Here is a 21,620-nt window from a genome sequence, read left to right on the forward strand (position 1 = left end):
ACCCAGGCGCCCCAGAGCCTCTAGTTTTGACTGCATTTGGCTCATAGAATTTTTAATTTCTGACAGATTTGCTCTCATTTCTGCCCTTAGAGATTCTATATTCTCATTAACATTTTCGTTAATACTTTTTCCAAGTCTACACATCATCTTGACCATTGTTACTCTGAATTCCATTTCTGATAATTCGGTTATATCCATATCCATTAGTTCTGTGGCAGAGGCCACAGACTCATTGTCTTTTCTTTGCTGGGGGGGATTTCTTCTTCTCGTCATTCTGATGAGGAGAGGTTGCAGGGTTGTCCAGAGCCCAAATTATTGACCGGGACCCAGGCCGTATGCCCTTGTTTTATAGGGATCTTAGGGATGTGGGCTTCTTGATTTTTCAGCCTGCCTTCCGGGGGAGGGGCCTGCCGTGCCGATACTCAGGCAACCCTGTTTAGGTAGAGTCTCCATGTCCCCTGCGAGGGGGGATGGGGATGGGCACACTGTGAGCCGGTATTTCCAGGCTTTTGTTCTCTGGCGGCTTTCCCTGGCGGTTTGCTGTGCCTCTTCTGAGAGTCAGAGCAGCAGTGGCCGAATCTCAGCCTCTGTCTCAGAACAGAGGGATCGCAGACCGTTCTCCACTGATGTTCTGGCCACTTTAACTCTGTTTCTGTTGGTGCTGCTCAACCCTGCAGCGTCCCAGGATGTGCGCCCCACACCCGGCATCCTAGCCCTCACTTCCAGGGCCAGCGCGTCTCTGTCCTTTGTGTTTCTAACAGCGCCAGCCGCCAGCTGCCCCCATATGCTCCCGGAGCTCCCGGTCTCAGTCTGGTTCCAGTGAGCACACCAGAGCTCCGTTTCAGCCTGGTGGCGCACGTTGCCCGGCTCATGGTCTCAGTCTGTTCTCTCGCGGGTGCCGGTCTCCCCCGTGCAGGTGGCTACCACTTCCCGGCGCCCGAACACGGCAGCTCCCTTCCCCTTCCGTTTATCTTCCGATATCTGTGCGCGGTTTCACGGCTCCCCACTTTGTACGTTAATACTCAGCGCTGGAGATGTTCATTTGTAGAGATCCAGATGTATCTTCCTGTGTCTCATGCTGATTCCGTGGATGTTCAGGCTCGTCTGGTACCTACTCAACTCGACTCAGGGGACCGGCTGAAAAAGGGGTCCCCTACTCCTCCGCCATCTTAACTCCCTCTCTTTTTTCCCCCAATTTTTAAAAAGTAATCTCTACACCCAATGTGGGGCTCAAACTCACAACCCCAAGATCAAGAGTCGTACAATCTTCTGACTAAGTCAGCAGGAGCCCCAACCATTGAAATCTTTTGATGTTAATTAGAATGATAATGAAGGACAATTTACACAGAACATTAATATAATTATAGAAAAAATAATACTATGATATTTCCAAATTACTACCTAATTCTTTTTATACTTCACAACATACAAAAATAACATCTGCAGAGCCAGATATCTTTCAGGTCATATTTTGCCTTCTAAGTATATAAGCAGTCCACAACACAAATGAAATCTCACCCAGATTCTTTCTTCTATAAGTGGTCATTTACTCCTCTTCTTTCACAATACTTCTGGTGCAACTTACATTTCTATTCTAATACTTCATAAATGGTAATATATTACTCTTTGTCAGCTTCAAACCAATGAAAACATTACTAAAAGTACAACTTAAAATGCAAAAAAAAGAAATTATCTACATTCATAAACATTTTTGGCTTTCCATGTTTGGTAGTTTCGATATTGTAAAGTATTAGCTTACAGTAAGTAGTAATTTAAATCATACTTCAAATATTCAGTAAGTTTCCTTATTTTGGTAGAGTACACAAATATACACACACAGAGATTTTCAATGAATAATGGTTTTGTTATAAATTCCCAGCCTAGAGAGCTTCAAAAAGTTTACTTCAGATCTTTCCATTACACATTTACAAATTCTGGCTTGACTTTTTAAAAACACTGGATTTCCGGTTTAAGTAATCTACGTAGGTAGATTGCAAAAGTTTGGCCTGAAGCCCTAACATTATTTTTAGTTCTGTTGTGCTAACCATATATTAACATGTAAAAATTTATTAATGGCAAAATCACAAGTTTTCCATTCATCCCTACAATTTACCCCCCTTTTTAGGGACTGGAGAAAGGGAGGGAAGAGAAAGTGTTTAATGAATCAGACTGTAATTAGGCAGTCATTCCTATGTGCTTTCCAATTAAAGCTACATTCTGGCTTCTTGGCTATTAGGTGACTAGTTTTTCCATCTTCAAGTTCTTAAACTACATGTAATCAGAGATGTAAAGAATCAAATCTAAAATGTTTTTAAAGATTAAGAAGTCTTAAATATTATTTTCCCTAAAAAGAAAGATTTGGGGCACCTGGGTGGCTTAGTCGGTTGAACATTCGACTCTTGATTTCGGCTCAGGTCATGATCTCAGGGTGGTGAGATCAAGCCTGTGGTCAGGCTCCACACTCAGCGGGGAGTCTGCTTCTCTCCTTCTCCTTCTCCCTCCCCCACCCCTCATGCTCTTGCAAGCTCTAATAAATAAATAAATCTTAAAAAACGAGAGAGATTCAAATTTTAGAAAATACCAATTCATCTATAGTGACAGAAAGCAGATTAGTGGTTGCCTGGGAATAGATAGAGGGACAGAAAGGGACAAAAATGAGCTATTACAAAGGACACAAGAAAACATTTGGGGGTGATGGATATATTTGTTATCTTGATTAAGGTTGATGGATTCACCAGTCTGTGCATTATGTCAAAGCTTATTAAGTGTATACCTCAAATATGTGCTGTTTATTATATGTCCATTTTACCTCAATACAACTGTTAAAAAAAAACATAAAAATAGGGTTTCTGTCACATTTTAAATTCTTCTCTTAAAAGTTTTAACTTAAGACCTTGAAAAGTAGTCATATGTTCTATGCAGCTTTTAAAAAATTATCTTTCAAAATCCTTGTGAAATTAAATATAAGGTCACTAAGATCTCAGCAAACATTTTGATTAAAAACCCTCTGGAAACGTCTTACTGGCCTTACTATAGTTTAATGAGTAGCTTCTTTTATACAATAAATCTCACGAAAGTGTAGCGTATAAAGATGAATTAACTTCTGTGAATGTTTTATAATACGGCTGTTACTCTGAAAAAATACAAAGCACATTCCTACACTAAAAATGCTTTTTATGTTATTTATGTAAATGGAAACTTTCCATAAGTCATTTTTTGTTACTTAAAGAGTTTAGATAGACCTTTTTAAAGGAAATACCTGGATCAATTAAATATATTTCATCTACTCTTTTCCCAGACTGCTGAATACAACCCTTGAGACTATGTTCCAGAAAGATGTCAACAAAGCAAGAACTCCTTAACTTGCTGCTCCCCACCCCCTGTCCACCCCCAAAGAACATAAATTGCACACATAATATCTTATTTTTATGTTTTCAGCCTTTTTTTTCTTACTTAACTCCCCTCCTATCTGTGGAAATGATCATTTTCTTCCTGTCCAGGGATTTGGTCTCTACTCCTACCTCCCAACTACTTAAGAGAATATTTACTGAAGGCCTGTTGTGTGTAATTTAGCATGCTAGGGCCTAGAAATAGAAAGACCAATTATGACTCTGACTAGTCTGGAGCTGAGCTGAGTCAGATTCAGATAATGCCAACAATTAACATACTGTGGTAATTGCTGCAGAACATTCAGTGCACTGTACCCAGGAAAGGCTGCTATCACTTCTCACCTTTTCCTCCTGGATCTTCAATCTCCATTTGTCTGGCTGACTCTCTTCTGCAGCACGTAATCACCCGACACTACTAACCTCTCACAGTCTAAGCGCAGTACTGTCTTCCTCATTCACTTGCACATCCCCTCCCTCTCTGGCCTCCTTTTCAAAGACAAGCAGTCAGAAGAAGCCTACCCTTGTATCTCTCCTTCATCTATTGTACTTATGTTCTTTCAGGTCACTGTGCCCTGGCACGGAATGTCTTCTACTCCTTCACCTTTCCAACTTGAACTTAACTCAGGTGCCACCTCATCCAGGAAGCCATTTGATTCTGTGATAGGGTTTGGTGCTTTGCCTCTTTGTTCTCAAGAAGCCTTGTGCTGAGCTTCATTAGCAAATTTGTAAAGCTGCGTGATTGCTGTTCACTGCCTGTTGTTCTTGTATTCGACTGTAAGACCCTAAATATCTTCTCTTTCTATTCCTAGCACCCAGCACAGTTCCTGACATGTAGTAGATGTTCAACAAATACTGAATTAATGCACTGTAGGTTTGAGCCAATTATTTCTATTACTACTTAACAGTGCAATTGATTTTATCATTTAGCAGGATCTACTAACATGTTACTTAAATTAATATTTTATACCAACATCTCAAGAGATGCATAAAACGCAATTTCATTACAAGGTGAATAATTATGTATTTCCTGGCCCAAACAATTTCTCTTTGGGCTAGAAAGCCAAAGCAAAATAAAGACTATCAATTCAAATAAAAAATGAAATATTGCTAAAGCTATAAATATCTTTAGATATTCTGTTTAGTGGTCTGAATTAAAACATAACAGCAAGAAATATTTAACCTAATGAGATTGAGGACAACAGACAATAGAGAAGCACATTTTCAGGCGAACATTTTAAATTGTATTAAACTGAACTGATCAACTAATTTTTTTTGCATACCAAATCTTTCAATTCTTATACACATTACCTTCATTTTAAAAAAACTCACTATTAATGGTAAATTCTAATACTTTCTTAGTAAGAGTAGGCCTATACAAATTACTTATTGATATTAATTTTTAAATGACTATATTTAATGGGTTTCTTTTGAAAATTTATCTTACCTTTTTGCAGTAAATTGTGAAGGAACCTACATCAAATCCAAAGAACATACGCTAAAAAGATATAAATTATACTAAGGAGAAAGAAAATCATAAAAAATGATTTTCTTTCTCCTGAAAATTAATATTCTCCTAAAAAGTGAAAACTTAGTGAATGAAGAATGAAATGACCCGAACAACTAAATGCCTGGCAACTTCCAGGTATTGCCTGAATCTGAATTTACAAGACTAAGAGGAGTAAGAGAGTCTAATTAATATGTATTTACCATATATTTTGTAGGCAACACTATACTGGTTGTTCAAATATTAATTAAATATACCATATTTCCTTGATTCTGAGATGCCCTCAATTAAGTAACAAATACCATGGTAAATGTACATATAAAATGTAAGATATATCCCAATGGCAAAAACAATTAAAATGGGAAAGAATATGTGTCGAGAATTAAGGAAATACTTTATTATCTCTTTTAAGAGTTTTACTGAGATATAATTTACATGCCATAAAATTCATCCATTTAAACTGTATATAATTGAATGGTTTTTAGTAAATTCACCACAATCAATTTTAGAACATTTTCATCAGCTCTGAAAGAAGCTCTAATTAGCAGTCCCTTCCTCCCCACACCACACACAGACAGCTGTCCTCTCCTACAATCCCTAGCCCTAGGCAATCAGTAGTTTGATTTTATCTCTCTAGATTTGCTTATTCTGGACATTTCATACAGATGGAATCATATAATATGTGGTCTTTTGTGACTAGTTTCTTTCACTTAACATGTTTTTGAGGTTCATAGACGTTACAGTATGTATCAATAATTCATTCCTTTGCATTCCACTGCATGGATATACCACATTTTATTTATTCACTCATCAGTTTAGGAACATTTGGGTCGTTTTCACTTTTTGGCTACTATGAATAAGGCTGCTGTGAATGTTTGCGTACAAATTTTTGTGTGGACATAGGTTTTCAATTCCCTTGGGTAGATACCTAGGAATGAAACTGTCGGGTCATGGTAACTCTGTGTTTAACATTCAGAGGAACACCAATATGTCCTTCAAAGCAGTCACACCATTTTATATTCCCATCAGCAACACATGAGAGTTCCATTTTCTCCACAATGTCACTAACACTTGTCATTGACCATCTTTTTTATTCTATGACTTATGGCTTAGAGTATAATATTTCATATAATACTACAGAAGATGAATTAACCCTTGAACAGCTGGATTTTTACACTGGAATATTTCTCCAGTACCAATGACAGCTTTTCACTGCTCTTTCAGTTTCCATGGTCTCCCTTCTGATGAGAAAAAGGAGCTTTAAAAATGCCTAGCATGGGTTTGGTGGTGTAATCTGGAAATATCACAACAATTTATCTTCTAAGTAAGGCTAATGTGACAACAGAGCCAGGGATACCCATGTCATTAGCACAACCCAATATATGAAAAAACACTCAGCTTTAAGGGTCCAACATTTTACTCCATTTCTTTATAGCCCAGGCTCTATAACAATTATTCACATCTTCTCCATCCATCTTTTTCATAACATACATCCTAAGTATTTTATATGCTCACACACCAGAGAGCCTCCCTCCATGGTGGTTTTCACTCCCTTCACTCTCTGACCAAACAGTGAATGGGAATTATAAAACCCCAGGTAAAAACTTAAGGATGTCTTCAACAGGGCTCTCATTCATTAACTAGGAAATGACACTCTAAAATGCTTAGCTATCACTAGACAATAATTGATTTCTATGAGTTGACTGCTTTAAGGAAAACTGACTTAAGCTAATATTCTCTGATCATCTGTATCATATAATAGTTTCCACTTACTTTCAGGCTTTGCATCTGCTGCTGCATGGCGCATACTTTTCAGCTGATTTTGTACTCTTTGCAGTCTCTGCACTGCATGAAATAGCTTTAAAATACAAATAGATCCATTATTTGCTTAGTCTATTGAAACCTACCACTCACATAGACAAGCAAAGAAAAATACAAGTTCCAGATAATTCTTGCGATGTAAAAAGAACAAATAATAAGAACTAAGAAAATTACTATGTTGAGCCCAAAATGTAACTGGTTTTCTCAATAGCTTTTCATGTAAAGCTTTTTTAAAAAAAAGCTTTCAGAAAGTTTATCTTTAGTTATTGGTTGTACTTAGCAATCAAGGAAAAATACTTGGTAAAGAAATATACACACCAGGCTTTTCTTCTTATAACATGATTTTCTTTTCTTTTTTTTTTTCCTTTTCCTTTTTTTATTTTTAAGTAATCTGTATACTCAATGTGCAGCTTGAACTCACAACCCCGAGATCAAAAGCTGCACACTCCACCAACTGAGCTAGCCAGGCGCCCCTAACATGGTTTTCTTAATTCCAAGAAACATTAGTATTCTCACAAATGATGTCTTAGAATCAGACACTGATGCTAACTAACCATTCAGGGCCCAAGCAATGCAGCTTACCGGTGCAGCGGAACTACCACGATGCCAAATCAAGTTCCAAGAGTCAAACATCTCATTGAGTAGGAAATGGAGCTGATTTGAAGTATATTTTTAATGTATAAGTCTACTCAGTTTTAAGATAGATTTTTAATAAAATAAAAGTAATCCTTTCTAGTCAAATTATTTTTTCTTTAAGGCAAAGTCTAAAAATGTGGAGTATGGGTGATTTTGAGCCTTTTTATGATTTGCTTACTTGCCATGGGAATAAATTGTAGTGGATACTGTGATCAGTAGAATAAAAATGGATATTCTCATAGCCCCAGAATCTCAGGACACTCTTTAGAGATTCTACAAGGTTTTTTGTTTTTTGTTTTAAGATTTTATTTATTCATTTGACAGATAGAGAGAGAGCAAGCACAAGCAGGGGGAGCAGCAGAGGGAGAGAGAGAAGCAGGCTCTCCACCAAGCAGGGAGCCCAATGTGGGGCTCGATCCCAGGCCCCTGAGATTATGACCTGAGCCGAAGGCAGACGCTTAACTGACTTAGCCACCCCAGGTGCCCCAGAGATTCTGCAAGTTTTACCAGCAGTTAATCTTAATGCTTAATATTATAATGAATGCTCTGTAATGTTGGGTCAACATGAGTTAAGCATAGGCCAAAAGGTAGTACATAAATACATACTGGGTACAGAACCCAAAAAAGTAGTATTATTGCTGTTGGTGCCACAAAATCCTCTTAAGAGTATTCCATTATGTTAACAAAAGGAAACATGAACTTCTACAATTGTAGGATTCTTTTTTCTTTAACATTTGGATGATCAAAAGGAACTATTTCTTTCATCATGAGAATATAAACTTTTATGAGGATACCTGATTCTTTTGTTCCTGTTTCTGTTGTGCAAGAAATTCTTCTCTCTCTTTTTCAACTCGAAGTTGCCTTGCTATTTTAAGCATCCGTTGATGATTCTGAACTGTCTCCACCTACAGTAAGGGAATAAGTAGTACATGTTACTGTCAAGTTTAAGAAAGAAATTAGCTCGTCATGTGACTCAGACATCCACTTATCATTTCTTTTTGGCAAACAGTACTCCCTAGAGATGACAGTAAAGTTCCAGACTCCAGGTCCTTAAAAGTTCTGGGCTACTGCCTAAGGAGATTCCCTTTCTGTCAATGTTATTTGAGTCCATCCTCAGATGTACACCCATGCCTTGCTTAATCCTTATTTCCATTCCTAAATCTCTGCAAGTCCTTGGGACTTGGGGCCAAAGTCTTACAGGGCTAATTCTTGCCTTACCCTTTTCTTCAAACGTTCAACTCTCTTAATGAGCTGATCCTTTTCTTCCTCCATTGCACTGATATCCTAAAAAATAGTCAAGGATACATTATAAGAAAACGCATTCTTTGTAGATTCAAATAAAGTTTTCATATGACTATGCATTGACCATTTTCCTACTTATAACCAGAGCATTAAGAAACAAAGATCCTCTTTTGGATAAAGGGTATTTTTATTTCCCCCTAGCGTTCTTTATGCAGGATAATTTATTGGCAGCTTCATGTTCACTTAGAAAAGCAACCAAAACAGGTTATAACGTAGCAAGGTAAAGCTGCCAACCAGCACATTTGTGTTCTGATTCCAAATATGGGCACACGATTTTTCAAAAGTCTTCTATAATGGAAAGTGTACAGGTCTAAAACCATGAACAACAGCTGCTGACATCCCATCTGCTCTGTTAAATATCAAACTATATATTCTGCCAATTTCCATCAAAATTATTTTAGGCTATGGTATTTTCAAGACATAAATTAGTGTCTGGTTTTGTCAATTAACCAATTCCCTTCCTAAAAATAAAGACTTCAGAAATAAACCCCTTTCCTTTTAACCAGCTCCATAATATTTTCTAGTGAAAACAAACAAAAAATCTTTCCTAAACTTAAAAAACTAATAGCCTAACTATCACAGTAATACTAAGGAGAAAAATATACATAGTCAGTATTGATAGGATCTGAGGAAGTCAGCACTCTTACTCACCACTGGTGGCATGGTATTGAAGAACAATGTCAAAAGTCTTAAACATATTTACCATCTAGCCTGGTAATTCCACCTCTGGGAATTTGTCCTAATAAAATATACATGGAAGGTCAAAGCCTTCTCTCTGAGGAGTCTCACAGATACTAGTCATATCTAAAATGTGTAAATTACCTAATGTCTGAGAATTATTAAATAAACTATGGCACAGGGGCGCCTGGGTGGCACAGCGGTTAAGCGTCTGCCTTCGGCTCAGGGCATGATCCTGGCGTTATGGGATCGAGCCCCACATCAGGCTCCTCCGCTATGAGCCTGCTTCTTCCTCTCCCACTCCCCCTGCTTGTGTTCCCTCTCTCGCTGGCTGTCTCTATCTCTGTCAAATAAATAAATAAAATCTTAAAATAAATAAATAAATAAATAAATAAATAAATAAATAAATAAATAAACAAACAAACTATGGCACAATACAATGAAAGCCATTAAAAATTATGCAGAATATTTAATGACAGCAAAACTCATGATATGACATTACCTGAAAGAAGCAGATTAAAACACTTATACATATAGTACAATACAAAGAAAAAGATTTAAATACATTCACTAAAATGTCAATAGTACTTATCTCTACAGTGTGAGATTATGAGTGAATTATTTTCTATTTCTTGCTTATCATATTTTCTTTAAAAAATATGTTCAAGAATACTTTGGCAATAATGAAAATAAAATGACAGACTCTCAGTTTACTCACATGACATAACAGAGGAACAGTGCATGAATGTCCATCACTCATCCTTCATACTGTAAATATCCTATTTATGGGTCTTTCTCCCCCACTAAATGTGAGCTCATCTTTCATTCCTAATACACTCAACAAACTCTCATTGAGAACCTACCATGTGCGGGGTGCTGTGATAGACACTAGGGATACAGTGACGAACAAGACAGACAGACATGGCCCTTGCCCTCATAGGGTATAAAGATAGTTGGGAAGACAGACATTAAAGTAATTATAAGTGTGATGAGTATTATAAAAGAAGAATTGGGGGAACTAATCTATCTAGAGAATCAGGGAAGGCCTCCCTGAGGAAGCAACTTCTATTGTTTCCTGATTAAGAAGATAAAGATGGCATGGAATAACTCAGGAATTCTAAAAATACAAAATTTATGAAAGTGGAATTAGGACGTGTTTAGGGAAAGAGGTTATATGCCTGGTGAAAATGTTAAATTTTTTTGGAGACCATTAATGAACATGTGTCAAAAGTCCTAAAACTTCTCCTATGCTTTAATATTTCTATAAATTTATCCTAAGGAAACAATTATAGATACCTCAAAATAAATTTATGTATATGATAATCATAATCATAGCATTACCTATAATAGCAAAAAATAAAATAAAAAACCAAAAATGGTTAAACTGTCCATACTATAGAAAATTATTTACTCATTAAAAATCATACATAGGGGTGCCTGGATGGCTCAGCTGCTTCAGCAGCTGACTTCTGATTTCAACTCAGGTCATAATCTCAGGGTCATGAGACTGAACCCCACATTAGGCTCTGTGCTCAGCGGGGAGTCTGTTTGAGATTCTCTCCCTTCTTCTTCCTCTGCCTCACCTTCCCCAAATTAAAAAAATCATTTTTAGGGGGTGCCTAGGTGGCTCAGTTGGTATAAAACATTCAACTCTTGATTTTGGCTCAGGTCATGATCTCAGGGTCGTGAGCTCAAGCCCCATGCTGGGCTCCGAGCTAGGCATGGAGCCTACTTAAGATTCTCTCTCCCCCTCTCCCTCTGCCCCTGCCCCCAGTCCCTCTCAAAAAAAAAAATCATATTTAGAAAGATAACAATGTGAATATATTCACAATGCAATTATTAAAAAAGCAAGATACAAGTAACTATGTATATAGTATGATCCCAAATACCCACCAACACAAATATACACATAAAGCCTGAAAGGGTAGCAATTGGATTTTTTTTTCTTCTTTGTTCTCATCTCTATTTTCTATTATATATTAGATATATTATATATTTTTAGTATATATGATATATACTTTATACTTGATATAATATATATTCTTTACTATATATATAGAGAGAAAGAGAGAGAAAGAGAGAGAGAGGGAGAGAGGAAGACCCAAAATATAATCTATTTAATCCATGGTAGTAGTCTACATAGTACGTAAGAACACATTATTAATTTACCTTAGTATCATTAATTTCTTCAGTAAAGAACTAGCAAAGGTTCAACAAAAGAAAAGCTGCCACTTGCTATCACTAGCTTAAGACTCATACTGAATTAACTAAAAACAAAAATGGGAAAACTAATATTCAAATCTAAAAAAAATATATTGTTCTTATATTTTCTTTTCTTTACCCTTCTTATTTCTGCTGTAGAAAATCCAGATGTCTTGAGTTGCTCACATTCTTTATGCAAAGTTTTAAAGGCTTCCATTAGCTCTTCATACTAAAAGACAAATTAAAAAATTATAAACTCATGACTAGATCCAGTAGACTTTTCTTCATCAGGTTACCAATTAACTTAGAGTGATTACTTAAATCATTATATAACAACATTAAAAATACATCCTTAAACATTTATATAAGACACAAAAAAAGTAGGTGTGTATAATCTGGTCACTAAGTACTCTCCAGCCTCCACTCTGGTTACTTCCCTAACTCACATTCTATACCCCACTATAGTGATCTTTCAATCCTTGGAATACTCTATGCTCTCACCTCCAGTTTACAAAGCCTATTCTCTCTGAGAATACTCTTTGACTTCCTCACTCCTTACCTGGATACATTCAGTTCATCTGTCAGGTATCAGCATAGATATCACCATCCTCAGAGAAGACTTCTCTAGCCCTATACCTATTCTAGATCAGACTGTAATGATATCAGAATAAAAATCATGTAAAATTATAATTGCCTAGTTACTTGTCTGTCTTCCTCCATTAGACAGCAAAAGTCAAGAGGACAAGAATCCTATTATCCTGTACAATTTAGTATCCGTGGGGCCTAGCATGATGCATAACTGATAGAGATATTCGATAAAAACTTGTTGAATGAATGAAAAAAATCACAACTCTTACCAAAATTGTTTAAAAATTAGTATTTTTTTGTGAGCAATGACAGGAAATTAATATATTTCTTGACTAATCATATCCTACAAATCTGGAAATCATTTACTCTAAAACTCCTCATTGAGAAAGACAACGTACATTTTTTTTAAATTAGGTTCTGTGCTAAATGACAGGCTAAATGTTTAAGTCATATTAGATATACACCTCAGATATGTTTCAAGAATAAACATGTCTTTATCATTAATTCTTCCATTAATTATCTGGGCATATTTAGTAAAAGCTATTAATAAACTTCCTCTAGAGGAATTAGTTTTTATCAAGTTTATTGATGGGGGAGTGTAAGAAGGAGAAAGTATTTCATATTTACACTTCTCTATTTCCTACATTATGTAAAGCCTTCAAATGTAGGAGCAGGGGTAGTCTCATCCTGCTGTACTTCTCCCATGACATCTACTATAACATTTGATATGATTATTTACATAGATCTTTCAACACCCAAAATGTCTTAAGAGATCAATATTGACTATTTTGAGTGACTGCCATGGCTATCCAAAATAACAAAATATATGGATGAAAAACATGTAGTTTTGATTGTTCTGATCCAATCCCAATTTTGAGCACATACTGTACAGCAACAACTCTTACAAAACCCTGGAGGAAAACAGATGGATAAGACACAATACCTGTCTTCACAGAACTCATAATCTATTGGGAGAGTGACAAACTATTCACAACAAACTACACAAATCAGTCTATGTATATAGCATAGAATAAAAGTACACAGGGCTAAACAGAGGCACTTTTTTTTTTCTTAAAGATTTTATTTATTTTTTTGACAGAGAGAGACAGCCAGCGAGAGAGGGAACACAAGCAGGGCGAGTGGGAGAGGAAGAAGCAGGCTCTTAGTGGAGGAGCCTGAGGTGGGGCTCGAACCCAGAACGCCAGGATCACGCCCTGAGCTGAAGGCAGATGCTTAACCACTGCGCTACCCAGGCGCCCCCAAAGGCACTTTTTTTAAATCAAAGTCCTTTGAAATCTTAAACCTGAATCCCCTCTTTCCATTGTCTTTTTTTTTTTTTTTAAGATTTTATTTATTTATTTGACAGAGAGAGACAGCCAGAGAGAGAGGGAACACAAGCAGGGGGAGCGGGAGAGGAAGAAGCAGGCTCCCAGCAAAGCAGCCTGATGTGGGGCTCGATCCCAGAATGCCAGAACGTGGGATCACGCCCTGAGCCGAAGGCAGATGCTTAACGACTGAGCCACCCAGGTGCCCCCCTCTTTCCATAGTCTTTGATCAGCAATGTGCTTTGAAATCCCAGGACCAAGATCCAGACCAGCCAGAATCCTCAGTAGTCAAGAACTTTTTTTTTTAAGCTTCTTTTTTTGGGGGGAGGGGGCAAGTTTTTATTTATTTATTTATTTATTTGGGGGAAAGGGAGAGAGCATACACACTTGTGGGGGGGGAGCAGAGGAGGAGGGAGAGGGAAAGGGAGAGAATCCCAAGCAGACTCTGAGCTGAGTGCAAGCCTGACCTCAGGACACTGAGATCATGACCTGAGCCAAACCAAGAGTTGGACACTTAACTGACTGAGCCACCAAGGTGCCCCAAAAGTAGTCAAGAGCTTTAAGACTATAAGGTCAGAACCCAATACCATCCTAAAACTCTAGGAGGAAACTACACTGAAATTTCAAACTCCTGGCCCTTTCTCTACCTTCTGCCTGATTGGGAAGTCCTTTGAGATCTCAAGCCTAGCTTCTTTGCCTGTATAAAATCCTCTCAGGTGCTCACAGGTCCTGCTTTGTCCAGGATAGTGTCAATTTATACCTTTTCCTTCATGTAATTATTATGATAGTCCCTTTCTCTCTGATTTGGATGACAAATTGTACAATCATCTAACTGATTAGGAAAGTGCTCTGCAGTCCCAAACCCAAATCCTATCTACCCACAATTCTTAAATAATAAATTATTCTAAAATCCTAATCTCAGGATTTTTTTCTATCTATATACCCCTATCACTGAAATGGTATTTGTGTACAAAAGTCAGTATTTTCATGTGACTACGGTTGAACATTAATTTTTACCTTTAGATGCCACCTGGAAATACAGAGAAGCAAATCAGCTAAAGAGAGATTAACAGGTATTTGAACATGTGCACCTTGATATCCATAACAGATAGTTTAAAAATACCATTTGTGTATTTTATACCTGTTTATTGGTATCAGCCACAGTTTCATCCTGAAGAAACTCACTTGGTACCTCGAGTTTTATTAAAAAACGAGCTAAATATGCTCTTTTCTTCAGTTCATTAGTCCTCTGAAGAAGCCAGTGAAGCACTGGGTAAATTACAGGTTTACTTCCAATCACCAGACCCTGACGAAAGGTACTCCTATAAAAAGAAAAGAAACACGTGCAGATGATCACTGACCCCCCCCCCCCCCGGCTTATAACAAATAAACCTTGAAAAGAGTTAAAAGCTCAAACCTTAATTTGCAATTTCTTGATGACTTTCCATGACTATTCCAAAAAAAAAAAAAAGATAAAACCAAGGCTATTCTAAAGTCATTCTGTATAGCAACAACAGACATAAAATTCGGCACACAATATATAACTGGACTATATGGGGAGGTTCTATTGGAACCATTAATTGGTACAGTCTCCCTTAATACTTCATTGACTGGGCAAATCTAAGTTATTGTTTTTATCTAGGATAGCAGATAAATGATAAATGATAAAATGGAATAGTGGGATTTGCCTGACTTTTTTGATTAGGGGGGAAAACCGACCCACTTAAGACTTCTACATGACAAAATAATATTAAAAGTTCAAGATTATTTCTAAACTCAGTGATGTTCTAAAGCCATTGACAGAGAGACCAGGTATTGCCTAGAAAGACTGATTGTAGCCCATAAAAGTTTAGATATTCAAACATAGCTTTAAGAAAGCAACATGTGATCAAATTCTTACATGTCTGTGGCATTTCCTGGAGGCTTATATTTAAGGATACCAAGAAGGCTCAACATCCTTTTGGCTGTTTGCTCTGGCATCTCCTCTCTGATATCAACAACTTGCTAACAGATAAAGAAATTGAAAAAATATGTTATTGTTGTATACCTAACAAAGAACAATATTTAAACTCACTGACAAAATTGTTGTACTAGAACATAACAGGCACAATGGTCTCTTCATAAAACAGATTGAGTACAGAGGCCCCCAGATTCCAAGTGAGGGTACATACAAGTCAGATCAGGATTTGTATTAAGAACGTCAAGCTTAAAAAGTATCCAGTGGAAAAGACCAGTGTATAAGAGACATGACCTAACTTGCAATACAATAAAACCTTTTATAAAAGCATTTTCATTCCAGGACCAAATCAATTTGTGTTTGGAGTAGAGAAATAATTTCTAAATAAGGTACAAGCAGATAATTTAATTTTTAAGCTAGTAGAGAAACCTTAAAGATCATTTATTATTACTTTACAGGCATGGAAAATAAGGCCCAAGACTCACAGATATTTACAGGCAGAAACTGGCTTTCCTGCTACCCTTTTCATCACAAGAAAAGAAAGCTCTTACCTTCGGGTCAATCTCAGCCAGAACATCATTGAGAACTTGCAATAGTTGCATTGGCTCCAGGGAATCAAATGTGATTAAATTATAGTTCTTCCTAAAAGGCTCCTTATTGAGATTGTCCACAATGAATTTGATTTGATCACTCATAATTGGGTCTTATAACTAAAAATAGAGATAAAATTCCTCAATACTGATAACAAACATTCTGGAAAAAAATCAGTATTAAGTTTATAGGAAGTAGGAATGAAGAGTATAAATCTCCATGGCACACAAAATGCTGTGAAAAGGGTTATTTTGTTGAAAGAAATCAGAATACGAAGACTTTATTATGAATGTTACAGTATATACTGCTAATATTGAATACCAAATGGTGTGTATATATGTCTGGTAAGAGAGCAATCATCTGAATTAACACTGAATTCATATGGACAAATGAATAATAAATCCCACCTACATCAACATCTCTCCCATTCAGCTCCACAATTACCCAGGGGTAAAAATCTCTTAGGCTACAGACATGCTTCTAATTTTTATTTTTAATTAGCAGCCCATGTTTTAAAAGTGGGACCTTTTTTTACATTAAAATCCAGACGTCCAGTTTCTCTTCAAAATCAGATCTGGCCACCCTGGGCACACATTTGTGCACAGCCATACCCAAATGAAGCTGAGTGGAGGCTGCAAGCTTTAGTCTGGGTGTGCATTCTTTGGTTTTGTTCTGGTTTCCTCCACCAAGCACTCTTCACCCATTATGGACGGGGTGTTATGGACTATAGGCATTAAATCTGCCACCGTCGAGTAATTCACGCCTGTTTCCCTGTGCCTTCAATGAGGTAACAGCCTCGAGTTTTCTGGCCCCTGCCTCTCCTATTTCAAATCATTTGTATGATTCTCATTGCCCACAAAATAAAGTCCAAACTTCTTGGATTTTGATTTTTCGGATCTAGCTCAATTTAGCTTTCCCACCTTTATTTCCAACTTGTTACCTTTCACTCTTTTAAATTTCACCCGACTGAAAGTTACTGCTCCCTAGTTTTTCCACCTGTGCCTTCAGTTAATGCTGTTTTGTTGCCTAGACTGTTCCTTGCCTGCTCTTCACAAGTACAAATCCTAACCGTCTTTCAGGGTCTGCCCTCCAAATGCACGTTCCTCCAGGAGGTCATTCTCAAGCTATCACCCACAGACTCCATCAGAATAACAGCAGCAGCACCTGCCCTCCAAGTTAACCACACTTTATCTGCACTGCTCTCCTAGAGTTACTTTTCTGTTTTGTACTAGTGACTAATGTACATTTTCTCTTTTCTACTAAAATGTAAATTCCATGAGGACCTATCTGTGCCTAATTCTATCTGTGACTACTCACTGCATCGAAACAGTGACTTCTTCCACAGACTGGATAAATGTGTTCACAGGCCCAAGGCCAGAAAAAGAAAGATAAACCTAAGTAGGTTGGTGCTGATCATAACTTTTTAAAAAATTAAATATCTGATTATTTAACTGCTGAAGCAGCTTTACCAAGGTTCCTAGTGTTTCCTGCATGAAGGTATCAAATCGTTTAGTATGGAAGAAGTGGTAGAAATTTTGCAGGCCGGCAATTTTTTAAACTAGCAATTTAAAAAAGGAATTAAAAAATGAACTGCTAAAAAAAGAAATAAAGAAAAAATTACTTCAGTGTTCCCTAATAGTTTTTAACTAAGAAATGAATAGATGCTATTGGGGCTGTATGCATTTTTCTCTGAAACAGATTTTTTTTAATTGGGTGGATGGAGCTGGATATCTGGAAAACATTAAATGTAAAATTATGAATAAGTGATTATTATTGTTTAAAAAAATAAGGCAAAAGACAGCAGAAAGGATAACCAATGTGCTTTAAATTTTTGAGGTTTCCTTTAATCTACAAAAGGAAAACTTCTACATAAATTAAATAAAAATCCACATTGGAGATGCAAGTTTTTCACTGGTAAAAATATCTTAAGTAAAAATCCACGTCATAACCTTACATATGTAGGTTCAATGATTTAGAAATTAAATGTACATAATATATAACATATATATACTTTTTTTCCCTTTCAAAAACAAGAACAAAACACTTCCATAAACGAGTTAAACGTTACCAGGAAAGGAAAAGAAACTAGTTGGGTTCCCCTTAGGTGCCCACCAGCTTTCAGATGGTCACCCGCTAAGGACAAAGATGTACTGAACAGGTAGGTTGTCTATGCCCAGTGGGCTCTGAGCTCTAAAATTAGCAAAAGCAATTACTCTCCCTCTGCCAGCGGAAAGTCGCCACACTAATTCTCGATCACTTACCCACGTAAGAGCCCAAGGGGGTGGGGGGAAGAATTAAAACCAGGACGTGCGTTTATCTGGCACAACTCGGGACAGAAACGACGCTGCCCTGGTCCCAGGCCGGCACGAGCGCTGGACCAGCAGCCTCTTAGATTCCCAAAAATAGTGTTCCCCCTGTCCCCGGGGCTCGGGACATGGGACAGGGGACCCCACGTCCCACCCAGACACCTCGCGGGGGGTAATCTGGTCTCCCCGACCGCTCAACCCTCGGGGGAGCGGCCTGGATCCCCGCGAGGCCGGGCAGGCACCGACCCCGGCGCAGGGCGCTTAAACGCTGCGACCCTCCACTGGCGAAGGTGCTGCACTGGGAAAGGGAGGAGGAGGGAGTTCTTTCCTTCTGGGGGGCCTCGGGGGAGTTTCCGAGCGCGTGTTGGCGAGGTTACCTCAAATTCTCCTCAAGAAACCACTTTTCCCCCCCGCAGGAGGCATCGAGGATCTACTGGGTTCCTAGAGACGAGCTCCTTGGCAACGGTTGCTAGGCCGTGGCATTACGTCACTTCCGGCGGGTGGGCCGGGGCGTTTCCGTGGGGCCCGCGGGGGCGTGAACTGGGGCCGAGGTCCCTGGCTGGGAAAAGCGAGGTGCCGGGCCCACGTGCAAAGTGCGTTCACGAGTCCTGAGCCACGGTGAGGACCGGAGACCACTGTACTTCGTGATGTCAGCTGACAAGGAAAATATGAGAAGAAAAAAATGAAATTCCTCATGCCCTGAAAACTTAGTTGCCTGTTCAAACATCTTGGAAGAAACCAACTACAGATTTAGCATCAGTCTTAGAGCAAAATAAAACAAACAAAAAAAGGAAACAAATTCCATATGAGGCATCTCCTATTTGCCTTGCCCTGTGCTGGCTGCTGGGGATGCAAAGGAAGCCAGGAATTACTACAGGGCTCCTGGTCTCAAGGAGCAGAGTCTAATGCGGATAAAGAGATGATTGAAAGGCAACTCCAATACGATCATAAAATGGCCCAATAATGGGGAAGCCCAGATGAAGTATCCCGAGTTTATTTAGGGCTGAAAGGGCCCTACTGTCAGGAAAAGTTCTATCAGATAAAGTGATGTTTAAGGATCAGTGAAAATTAGCCACACGGGATTTTTTTTTCAGGCAGAGAGAACAGAACATTGCAAGATGAATCCATTGCTGGCTGCCTTCTGACTATTGAACTATCAAGCAGAGGCATCCTGCGGGCGCTTGGAGGAAAACGACAACCCACCCCAGCTCACAGATGCTCCTGATGAGTTGGAGGAGGCAACACTTAAAACCTTGAAAAGTTAAATAATTTAAATAACTTTGGGAGAAACAATAAAGGATTCATATAAGGAACTGCATAATTAATTGATCCTGGTGGCCCTATTAGGAGATTCTCTGGGCCACCTGGATTTGAAACCTGGGTCTGCCATTTTGCAGCCTCACCTCTCTGAGCTTTCCTGATCTCCTCTGTAAAGTGTGGCTATAATAATACTTTCCTCAAAAGGCTGATGTGAGGACTAAGAGTGTCAATACAGGTAAAGTGGTTAGAACAGTGCCTGACACTGGAAGAGCTAAGGACATTTTACCTTTTTTCCCCCTACTTTTTAAAAAACAAGATGGTTAGATTTGCTCCTTCTACAGAGTCTACAGATGTAGGCTACAGAAAGATAAGAGTGGTTTATCCGGTAGTTTTTAGTTCCTCCTCTGCCTGCTGAAGCTATTATAGAAACACTACAATTTTCAGTTATGAGAATGCAATCCTGTGTAAATTGGAGTAAGCAATGGAATCCACTCTTTGCACTCAAACTTGAATGGATTTTATGCTTAATGTGGTTGTCCTGGAACGCAAGGAAGAATTTGAGGCCAGTCAGCATGCTTCTTGGGATCCAAATATAAGCTTATATTCCAACTTGAGCCAAAAAAAGAGAGACATAAAGAAGCCTGCTCATATTAGGTCTCTGACTATTTATAGGGCCCAGATACAGGCCAAAGGAAGACTTACCACCCCCTGATTCATTTAAGATAAAACCTTGAATGGGTTCATGAAGAGTCCAAGAAGAACTTCTCAGCAATAATTCCACAACACTGAAGGCTGATTACATCCCAAGTCAAGCCACCCACATAAAGACTTTTTTTTCCCTCTTAGATGCTATGTTGAGTCTTCCTTGTAAACCCCAAAGAAGTCTCTTGACAGAACTGTACTTGACATTTTTAATAGCTGAAGAGAAGTCCAGTTATGTGAGATAGTCTTTCTGAAAGATTCCCATCCCTATCCTGACTCTATTTTTTAAAAAAAAGTTTCATTAAGGTATAATTCACATACATACAATTCACCCCTTTAAAGTATATCATTTACGCTAATTCAAAAAGATATATGCATCCCCTGTGTTTATTGCAGCATTATTTACAATAGCCAAGGTATAGAAGTAACCCGTGTTCATCGATAAACAAATGGATTAAGAAGATACACACACACACACACACACACACACAGAGGAATATCACACACACACACAGGAATATCACAGCCGTGAAAAAGGATGAGATCTTGCCATTTGGGACAACAAGGATGAACCCAAAGGATATAGTGCTAAGTGAAGTAAGTCAGACTCAAAAAGACAAATACCATATGATTTCACTCATATGTGGAATCTAAGAAACAAAACAAATGGACAAACAAAAAGCCAAATCATACCTATAAATACAGAGAACAAAGTGGTGGTTGCCAGAGAGAAGGGGGGGTTGGGGGTGGTTAGACAAAATAATTGAAAGGGGGTGGGAGAAAAAGGCTTCCAGTTAAGTAATGAATAAGTCATGGGTATAAAAGGCATAGCATAGAAAGTATAGTCAATGATACTGGAATAGTGATGTATGGTGTCAGAAGGTAGCTATGCTTGTGGTGAGCATAACATAACATAGAGAGAAATTGAAGCATTATGTTGTACACCTGAAACCAATGTAACAATGTGTGTCGACACTACTCAAACTTTTAAAAAATTATTATAAAAATAAACAATTTGGTGGCTTTTAGCATATTTGCAAAGTTGTGCAAACATCACCACTATCTAATCACAGAACACCTTCATCACCCCAAAAAGAAAGCCCATTTCCTTTAGCCATCATCTCCTAGGTCCCAATTTTTTAAAAAACCTGCCACCTCACAGCTCCTGGAAACCAGGATCTGTTTTCCTTCTCTATGACTATACCTCTTCTGGACATTTCATATAAAAGGAATCATAAAGTACATGGCTCTTAGTGTCTGGCTTCTTTCACTTAGTATAATGTTTTCAAGGTTCATCCATGTTGTAGCATGTATCAGTACCTCATTCCATTTTGTGGCAGAATAATACTCCATTGTTCA

The 21,620-nt window shown here is 38.0% G+C and overlaps 1 protein-coding gene across 10 annotated transcripts in view; it reads right to left on the minus strand.

Moving 5' to 3' along the window:
* IFT81 (intraflagellar transport 81) overlaps positions 1-21,620 on the minus strand; it is a 209,924-nt gene that overhangs the window by 97,093 nt on the left and 91,211 nt on the right. For all 10 annotated transcript variants that reach the window (XR_015722332.1, XR_015722331.1, XM_087857367.1 and 7 more), the window contains 8 exons: positions 18,677-18,953; positions 15,954-16,112; positions 15,346-15,449; positions 14,587-14,767; positions 11,672-11,761; positions 8,569-8,634; positions 8,145-8,255; positions 6,667-6,751 (listed from right to left, as the gene is read on the minus strand). Coding sequence is in view for 8 of the 10 variants with exons in the window: in XM_087857367.1 (XP_087713493.1) it covers positions 6,667-6,751; positions 8,145-8,255; positions 8,569-8,634; positions 11,672-11,761; positions 14,587-14,767; positions 15,346-15,449; positions 15,954-16,097 (781 nt within the window). In the remaining 2 variants the exon portion in view is untranslated. The remainder of the gene's footprint in view (positions 1-6,666; positions 6,752-8,144; positions 8,256-8,568; positions 8,635-11,671; positions 11,762-14,586; positions 14,768-15,345; positions 15,450-15,953; positions 16,113-18,676; positions 18,954-21,620) is intronic.

This window comes from Ursus americanus, chromosome 30 (genome assembly GCF_024610735.1).
Source record: "Ursus americanus isolate L20-20 chromosome 30, mUrsAme1.1.p, whole genome shotgun sequence".
Classification (NCBI taxonomy): Eukaryota; Metazoa; Chordata; class Mammalia; order Carnivora; family Ursidae; genus Ursus; species Ursus americanus.